The sequence below is a fragment of the Gossypium arboreum genome, chromosome 9, assembly GCF_025698485.1.
Source record: "Gossypium arboreum isolate Shixiya-1 chromosome 9, ASM2569848v2, whole genome shotgun sequence".
NCBI lineage: Eukaryota > Viridiplantae > Streptophyta > Magnoliopsida > Malvales > Malvaceae > Gossypium > Gossypium arboreum.
In genome coordinates, this window is record NC_069078.1 from 63314430 (window position 1) to 63324481 (window position 10052).

The 10052-nt window shown below is 38.9% G+C and overlaps 1 protein-coding gene across 1 annotated transcript; it reads right to left on the reverse strand.

Annotated features, from left to right (window-relative positions):
* Window positions 1–5560: 5560 nt before the first annotated feature.
* LOC128280451 (uncharacterized) lies at window positions 5561–6069 on the reverse strand. Its single transcript, XM_053018594.1, has 2 exons — window positions 5721–6069; window positions 5561–5607 (listed from the first exon to the last, which is right to left on the reverse strand). The coding sequence occupies exons 1-2, from the start codon at window positions 6067–6069 to the stop codon at window positions 5561–5563; spliced, it is 396 nt and encodes a 131-aa protein (XP_052874554.1).
* Window positions 6070–10052: the final 3983 nt, after the last annotated feature.

The window sequence follows — 10052 nt, forward strand, 5'->3', positions numbered from 1 at the left end:
GTTTGAGCCTTAGTAACGAAAATGAAATATGAATGTCTAATGATTATTGATGCATGTGTGCATGAGCAATTGAATGATATCCGGCTAAGTCTCAAGACGTTATTGCTGGAAATTATATCCGGTTAAGACCAAGGCAATTGTGCCGATGGCTACATCCGGCTAAGACCAAGGCATTCGTGCGTGGTTATATCCGGTTGTATTCAAGAAGCTTGGGCTGGAGGTGAGTGTTGGTTGCTGTAATAAATTCAATTAGTACGCTCGAAAAGCCCAAAGAATGAGGTACGTTTATATGTGCATTGGGAAGTCGACATGTTTGAGCAACATTCGCTCAATCGACTAACGAATTTCAGCTATTGAATTGGTTGATACTTGGTGAAAGTATATAATGATGAAGTGTGATGTAAGAATGATTATGAGAATGTGTATTAATGAAATGATGCATTTGGTTATGTGAATATATTGCTTTAATTAAAGCTGATTTTATTCCTTGAGACTTACTAAGCATAAAAATGCTTACCCCGTTGCTTTGGCTCTCTGTTTTATAGATTTCGCTCGATAGCAATCGGATTCGGGATCATTAAAGTCGAAGTCATCCACACTATCAACGCCTCTATTTTGGTATAAATTTTTGGTTGAACTTTGAAATGGCATGTATAGGACTACCCCTTGTTGGTTTAAATATGTTGTGATGTATGTGTACGGCCATGCGAAAATGGCTCGTAAAAGTGAAGTATCAACTTAGACTATTTGCGGTTTGTATATATATATATGGTGTCATGATGTGACTATGGATTGGAAATGCGAATGATGGTCACATGATCAGCCATTGGCATGGTTAAAATGATCATATGTGAACCTATGTATGGCAAGACTAGTTGGTTCATGGAGACTACAAAATAGGTAAGACCTACCTTAAAAACAGATGCTGCCAGCTGCAGTGACGTGAATGTGAAAAATCACCAAAATTTGTAGGAATGGTATTAAATAGTGAATAAGCTATGTAAATGAACCTTGATGAGTCTATTTTCATATGGAAGAAACAAAATGGTCGTAGGAGTTACATGTTAAGAGATATTAAAGCTATTGTGAGACAGGGCCAGAACAGTTTCTGGGTCCCCTGTTGCAACTTTAAAAATTTACTATAAATTATCCAGAAAGAATTAGGAGTCATGCCTTATATGTACAGATTCCATTTTGAGTCTAGTTTCATTAGAAAGAAACTGAACCAGTATTAAAGCCCTGTACAGTGAGATATTCAAGTTGTAACGCGCGAAGGTCAGAGCAGTCGATCCCTGTAACATGGGTGACTTTAACTAATAAACTGTACCAATTGGCCCGATCAAAAATTCTAGAAATAAATCCATGGATGGATATATGAGTCTAAATTCAGGGAAAATTTATGAAACCAGTTTCCGAGTTTTGAAACTCGAGATATGATTTTTAAGGCGACGGTGACGCAGTTTTCCAGCCCGACTGGAAATGTCAAATTGGTGGGCAAAATATGTGGACTTGACTTATTAACCCCTCGTGTCCGACACCGGCAATGGTCTCGGGTTTGGGGTGTTACAATATGAGGTATTTAATAAATAAATTATGCAAAAATATTTAAAAGGATTAGAATTAAATAAAACTAGGGTTCTAGGGCTAATTTTAAAATAAAAAAAATTTAGGCCTAATTGGAACGCATTCAAAACTACAAGGGACTCACTGGGCAATTTGCCTTAATCCCATAAAACGACGTCGTTCCCAGAATAGGCTTTAATAGCCATTAGGACTAGATTGAATTAATCGTAGAAGACTGGGGTCAATTTAAAATAAAAACAAAATGAAATTGTAAAGATTAAAAATGCGGAAGGACTAATTGGGCAATTAGCCCATTTAAACGAAAACACGCAGATCTCATCCGATTCTCGGGTCAACACGCGGATCCTGGGTTTAAACGGTGCCGTTTTGGTACTTATCAGATTAAGCAAAAATGACACCGTTTCTATTATGCTATTTAAGTCAGTTTTTTGGGGCCAAAATTCATTTTAGAAACTATTCTTTTAAAAAAAACTTTGAAACTCTCTGAAATGAGAGAGGAAAGGGCAGTCCAGGCTCCGGTCTCCAATTGCTGGGCAGCACACACACGCGCCACACGCGCCACCGTATGCGGTGGTCAAAAGGTTAAAAACCTTCGTCTTTCTAGGCGAAACACAGATAACCTCTTCCCTTTTTTAAATACTGATGTTTTTTTAAAATAGAAACAATTCATACATGTAAAACAACAAGAAGTAAATAAAAAATGTAACTGAATCACCTTTTCCACAATGAAACTGTTCATCTCCCTTGTGTATATGTGTTTATCTGTTTATATCTGTAAAATCTGTGTTCTTTTTATTGAATCTGTGTTTATATTCAAAAAAAACCGTAGTATTACAAAAGATAAAAAAAATGGGTTTTTATAACCCTCTGTTACATTTTAAGAAAGAATCATTTGATTTTTTTCCCTGTTTGTTTCTTTGGTTGCTGTGGTTTCTTCTCCTTTTGCAGGTATCAGCAAGGAGGCTAGTAATAAACGGGCACTGACGACGGCACACCGGTGTTGATTCAGGCGTTGATCATGGCGTGATACGGAACCTGGAATCACGACACTGATGGTGGGTCACTGCGAGACGAACGGACGCGTCTGTTGGGGTGCTTGCAGCGCCTAGGGTTTCTGAAACCCTAGGCCTTTCTGTCTCCTGTTAAGGAATTTGGCCACTTGGGCCCTATGTATTTTGGGCAACACTTGGGCACTTGGGCTTGAGTGTAACCGGGTACTGGGTAGTGTAGGCTGATTGGGTATTGGGTCATCAGTTGGGCTATTAGGTTTTGGGTTTTGTTAATCGACTGTAAATGGACTTTATTTTAATAAATTTTTGTTTTTTTATTTTTTTATATTTATTTATTTTTACGGGCCCGGGTAAATTTGGGCTATTACAGCTGCCCCTCTTTGCTTGTTACTGTGTAACATGAATAGAGCAAAGATTACAAAAGGACCAAATTTGCCCGGCCTGGCCAAATCTCGAAATCTTGATCTTCATCTTCCTCAAAGGTATTTTGTTAGCTTCAGGAATGTCAAATTGGCTATCTTCAACCTGCTTCTTGCAAACTCAAGAATGCCAAATCTGTTATCTCCGACCTGCTCTCTGACAATACAGAGACGCCGAATCTGCTATCTGTGATCTGCTCTCTGACAATACAGAGATACCAAATCTGTTATCTTCGATCTGCTTTCTGACAATACAGAGACGCCAAATCTGCTATCTTTGATCTGCTCTCTAACAATACAGAGACGCCAAATCTGCTACCTTCGATCTGCTCTCTAACAATACAGAGACGCCAAATCTGCTATCTTCGATCTGCTCCCTGACAATACAGAGACGCCAAATCTGCTATTTTCGATCTGCTCTCTGACAATACAGAGGTGCCAAATTTGCTATCTTCGATTTGCTCTCTGACAATACAGAGATGCTAAATCTGTTCTCTTCGATCTGCTCTCTGACAATACAGAGACGCCAAATCTGCTATCTTCGATCTACTCTCTGACAATACAGAGACGCCAAATCTGCTATCTTCAATCTGCTCTCTGACAATACAGAGACGTCAAATCTGCTATCTTCGATCTGCTCTCTGACAATACAGAGATGCCAAATCTATTCTCTTCAATCTGCTCTTTGACAATACAGAGATGCCAAATCTGTTCTCTTCGATCTACTCTCTGATAATACAGAGACGCCAAATCTGCTATCTTCGATCTACATTTTCTTTTAAAGAACATGACCTGTAGAATGCATATGTACTCATGCCTGATGATTACAATGCCATGCTTGAACTGAACCAAATGCTCCTAATTATGCAAAATGTTATAAAAATGATTCCTATTTCGGACGTCTTTACTCGTTCATCTATCAAAGTTCCACTCCAAGCATCAATCATACTCCGTTCATGTGTTTTGAATCAAATTGGTCCTATTATACCATTCTCTGACCATTACGACCCGTTGTAGGCGATCCTCTCATACGATTGAATCGTTTGAATTGTCCAATCATCCTTTAGACTGAAAAAGAAATTTCCTTGAGTACCTCCGACCTTTACTCATGGGAACTCTTCAAACAATTGTTTTGTTTTAGTTTATCATATTTTTTAGCAATTCCCAGAGTAATATACAAAACTTCATTTGTAAAAATATTTAGTTCATCAATCATTATTTCAATACAACATACTTTAGAAGACAAATAATCTGATCTTGAGAATAACTAGATAAATCATCAGAGTACAACAAGAAATTAATCTGAAACATATTTTTGAGAAGAAAAAGAATCTAAAGATAGTAATCAGAACAAAAATTCGATGTTCAACATATCACAGCTTGAGCTTCTGTACACAAGTTCCATAAAGACTATTTTGAGTTTAACATGTGTTTAGAAGACCTAAAGTACTTTGTTGATGCCTCGGTATGTATCACACTCCATTTCTTGTCAAATCTGGTACAACAAAGTCACCGCATGTTTCTTGAATATTTGAGCAGCCCTTTCAGGTTTTCAACTCAAAATCCCTTTGGTCTCAAGGCGCCCTTTGCGGGTTTTCACCCTGGCCTCTCCATATTTTTTTTAGAAATCTCAAAGCGCCCTTTGTGGGTTTTCACCTTGTTTTCCCTTCTTTTTAGACAAAGTACTTCTTGACTGAGTCTGAATTCACTGGATTGGGTAAACTTTTCCCATCCATTTCTGTTAAAGTTAGAGCACCTCCAAAGAAAGCCTTCTTTACAACATACAGCCCTTCCTAATTCGGCATCCATTTTCCTCTAAAGTCTTTCTGTATGGGAAGGATCTTTTTCAGCACCAGGTCCCCTTCGTGAAGTTCTCTTGGACGAACCTTCTTATCATAAGCTCGCATCATTCGCTTCTGATACATCTGACTATGACGAATAGCCCTTAGCCTCTTTTCTTCAATCAAGTTCAATTGGTCATACCGCGATTGAATCCATTCTGCTTCATTTAGCTTTATTTCCGACAAAATTCGAAGAGAAGGTATTTCAACTTCAATGGGTAACACTGCCTCCATCCCATAAACCAACGAGAAAGGAGTTGCCCCAATAGAGGTTCTGATGGACGTTCGGTAAGCTAAGAGTGCAAATGGTAACTTTTCATGCCAATCTCTGTAGGTTTCAGTCATTTTCCCCACTATCTTCTTGATATTTTTGTTAGCAGCTTCCACTGCCCCATTCATCTTTGGGTGATATGGAGATGAATTATGATGTTTAATCTTGAATTGCCTGCAGACTTCCACAATCATGCTGTTGTTCAAGTTCAATGCATTGTCTGATATGATCCTCTCAGGCATTCATACTGACAAATGATCTCCTTTTTCAAGAATCACCCTACTGCTGACTTAGTGACGCTAGCATAAGAAGCTGGCTCTACCCATTTTGTGAAGTAGTCGATGACCACAAAAATGAAACGATGCCCATTCGAAGCTTTTGGTGATATTGGCCCAATGACATCCATGCCCCACATGGAAAAGAGTCATGGAGAAATCATAACATGTAAGGGTGAAGGTAGTACATGGATCTTGTCTCCATATCTGACATTTATGACATTTCTTAGCATAACTGATACAATCTCCTTCCATAGTAGACCAATAGTATCCAAACCTCATGATTTGTCTTGCCATCGTAAAGCCATTAGCATGTGTACCACAAACTCCTTCATGTACTTCTTCCAGGATTTGTTTAGCTTCTATAGAGTTAACGCATCTCAAAAGTACCTGATCTTTCCTTCTTTTATAAAGGATATCCCCATCTAGCACATATTCGCAGGCTAACCTCCTTAAAGTTCTTTTGTCGTTTTCAGTTGCCTTCTCAGGATATTCACGATTTCTCACATACCGTAATATATCTTGATACCATGGATGGTCATCCTTTTCCTCTTCTTCGATGTTACAGCAATGAGCTGGAACCTCCAAAATGCTCATCTGAATTGGTTTCATATCCTCTTGTTTATTTGCTTTAATCATGGAAGCCAATGTCACCAAAGCATCCGCCATCTAATTTTTGTCCCGTGGGAGATAACTGAAAGTGACGTTATCAAACTCTTCAAGTAACTCCAAAACTACCTTTTGATAATTAATCAATTTGGGGTCCCTTATCTCCTATTCACCCCTAAGCTAGTATATTACCAACGCAGAGTCTCCATATACTTCCAGAGTTCTAATTTTCCGCTCACTGGCCGCTTGAATCCCCATGATGCATGCTTTATACTCAGCCATAGTGTTCGTACAATCAAAATCCAATTTATATGTGAATGGATAATGATCACAATTTGGGGATACCAAGACTACCCCAATTCCATTTCCTACAGCATTGGATGCGCCGTCAAAGTTCATCTTCCATGGACGTTCTTCAATAGTTGCCACATACATCAACTCCTCATTAGGGAAATCAAAGCTTAATGACTCATAATCTTCTAGAGCTCTGCTAGCCAGAAATTCTGCTATCGCACTTCCTTTTATAGCCTTTTGACTTACATAGACTATGTCAAATTCTGAAAGCAATATTTGCCACCTTGCCATTCTTCCATTTAGTGCTGTTGACTCCATCATGTACTTTAATGGATCAAGTTTTGAAATTAGCCAAGTCGTATGATATAACATATATTGCCTCAACCTTCGAGTCATCCAGATTAAAGCACAACACAATTTCTTAACTGGCCAATATCTTATCTCACACTCTGTGAATTTCTTGTTGAGGTAGTATATCGCCTTCTCTTCTCTTCCCGACTCGTCATGTTGGCCAAGCACACATCCCATAGAATTACTAAACATTGATAAGTACAAAATTAATGGTCTATCTGGACTAGGCGGAGATAACACTGGAGCATTTAACAAGTATTGCTTAACCTTATCAAAAGCATTCTGGCATTCCTCATCCCAAGTACCTTGGTTGTGTTTTCTAAGGAGGCAAAATATAGGATCACATTTCTCGGTTTATTGCGAAATAAACCGAGCAATATAATTCAATCTTCTAAGAAAATTGCAAACTTCCTTCTGAGTACGTGGTGGAGGCAATTCTCGTATGGCTCTAACCTTGTCTGAGTCAACTTCTATTCTTTTTTCACTGACGACAAAGCCCAATAACTTCCCCGGCCTAACTCCAAAGATGCACTTTGCCGGATTAAGCTTCAACTGAAATTTCCTTAATCTCAGGAACAACTTCCTCAAGACTTCAATATGCTCTATTTCTGTTCGAGATTTAGCAATCATGTCATCAACATACACCTCAATCTTCTTATGCATCATATCGTGAAATAAAGTCACCATAGCCCTTTGATATGTTGCCCCTGCATTCTTTAGTCCGAAGGGCATTACCTTGTAACAAAATGTGCCCCACAGTGTTATAAAGGTGGTTTTATCCATGTCCCCAAGATGCATCTTTATCTGATTGTACCTTGAGAAGCCATCCATAAAGGAGAACAACGAATATCCCGCTGTATTGTCCACCAAAGTGTCGATGTGCGGTAAGGGAAAGTTGTCCTTTGGGCTAGCTTTATTCAGATCTCTGTAGTCAACACACATTCGTACCTTCCCATCCTTCTTAAGGACAGGCACAATGTTGGCCACCCATTCTGAATACTTAACCTCTTGTAGGAATCCAGCATCAAACTACTTTTTGACTTCATCTTTTATTTTCAGCACAATATCAGGCCTCATCCTTTGCAATTTTTGTTGGATTGGCTTGCAATCCTGTCTTATGGGGAGGTGATGTACTACGATATCAGTATTCAAACCCGGCATATCCTCATATGACCATGCAAAGATATCTTTGAATTCTCCTAGTAGCTCAACAAGGCCTTGTCTCGTTTCTTTAAAAATATGTGTGCCAATTTTCACCTCCTTCCCTTCCCCCAAGGCTACATTCTCTATTGCCTCTTTCTCACGGGGTAGGATTTGTTTCTCCTCTTGTTTCACCATTCTCAATAGATTTGGAAACATATCGCAATCCTTGTCGTCTTCAAAATCCTAAAGTTCTTTTAAACACATGTCTTGCTCAAAAGAGAATCTAAGATTTGTAATATCAGTGCTCATGTCATTGATATCTAGGGACCTGCGGGGTACGAAAGAATGTACAAAGAATAAATGAATTTTTGGAACTTTTTTTTATGTTATGAATGAAATGAAAGAATGTAAAGGTTAAAAGAATATTGAATGCTATAGAATATTCACTTGAATTGATAAAAAAAGTTATGTTTTATTGAAATGTAAATATCTGAACATGAGCCTATTTTACAAATGAAATCTTACTACTCCTAGGCTTTAGAGCAATAAGAGTGTTCTGGAAATTACTCTGAAGAATCTTTAAAAACTACAGGAAGTTCCTCTGCAACCCAATTATTCAAAGGTCTTTCCGGTTTGTAAGGGCGAACGCCCTCAAGGTTTCCTCGTTCAAACTCTTCATTATACACAACATTGATGTAACAACCTCCTTCTTCAAGCAACTTCTTCAAGCAACCCTCCTTTAGGGTGAATTATCCCTCCTGATACAAAGGTTTAGGATATATGGGAGAATGTCATCGATTCCCACTCTACTTCTTTTCCTCTTAAACGCGCCCTTCTCCTTTCTTGACGCTTCTCCATTTCCCTCCTCCTTTGCTTTTGATTTGGCCTGAAACCCAAACCAAAACGGTCTCTCTTCTCCTTTAACTCTGGAATTTGAATCCCTCCTTGAAGATATCTTCCCAATTCTTTTCTTGGCAAGGCTCCTCTTCCCATTGTCATTTGCAAACTCATCCTTGTAGTTCTGGATATCTTGGGCACCGGTACCTCATTCCCCTCTGAAATGAATGTTGCGTTGACAAATTTTAATGAATGGAAAGAGCATTCAATTGCTTCATTGTTTGCTTCTACATAGGGTGCACTACTGGTAACTGTCGCTATAATGTTCTCCTCCGCATTTATAGTGACCAACCGTCCATCAACTACTAACTTCAATTTTTGGTGCAGAGATGAGGGCACTGCTCCTGCCGAATGTATCCAAGGCCTCCCCAACAGGCAATTGTAAGAGGGCTTGATGTCCATCACTAAAAAGTCCACCTCATACGTGTTTGGCCCAATCATCAAAGGAATGTCGATTCTTCCCATGACCTTCCTTTCCGCGCCATCAAATGCTCTCACTACATTATGGCATGTTTTCATGTGAGAACTATCTACGGGCAATCTGTTCAATGTCGATAATGGCAAGACATTTAAAGCTGATCCATTATCAATAAGCACACTTAGCAGTGTATACCCCTTACAACGAGTGGTGATGTGTAAAGCTTTAGCTGATCCCATGCCACCAGGTGGGATTTCATCATCATTGAAATAGATGAAATTGTTAGCACTTATGTTACTAACCAATCAATCCAACTTATTGACGGATATATCATTAGTAACATAAGTCTCATTGAAAACCTTCATTAATGCTTCACGATGTGCCTTTGAACTTAGAAGCAAAGCCAACACTGATATACGAGCTGGTTGTTTGTGCAATTGTTCAACCACACTGTACTCATTGTGTTTTAAGAATTTTAAAAATTCTCTGGCTTCTTCTTCCTTCACTGGCTCATTAACTAGTGTCTCGATCCCTTTTCCCTTGTCTAAAGCTTTTGCTTTTGCAGGCTCAACTTTGACGCCTTCTGCATCGTAGCACTTCCTACTACGTGTGTAAGAACCCTCATCTTGAGCTTCCTTAGAAGCACTAGCTATATCCTCCTTCTTCGGCATTGACACATGGCAGTTATAATTCTAGGGCACCCTCTTGTTATCCTTATAAGGAAAGGAAACAGGTTTATGAATGATGACTTTCAGTACCATTGGTATTTCAACTTCATTACTTCCTGGTAAAGAAATAATAATCCTCGGCCAGTTTTGATTCTTCGGTGCACCTTCTAATGTGCATATATGTCCCTCATTTGAGCTATCTTCATATAATTCTAGCTCTTTGTTGTCCATAAGGCTTTGTACCAAGGCCTTAAACTCGTCGCATTCCTAGA

Excerpts from the sequence above, each read along its gene's own strand:
- LOC128280451 (XM_053018594.1), bottom strand. The coding sequence starts at position 6,069 with ATGGCGGATGCTTTGGTGACATTGGCTTCCATGATTAAAGCAAATAAA. Across the intron at positions 5,608-5,720 it reads AGTACATGAAGGAGTTTGTG|ATATGGAGACAAGATCCATG; the intron begins GTACACATGCTA and ends CATAAATGTCAG.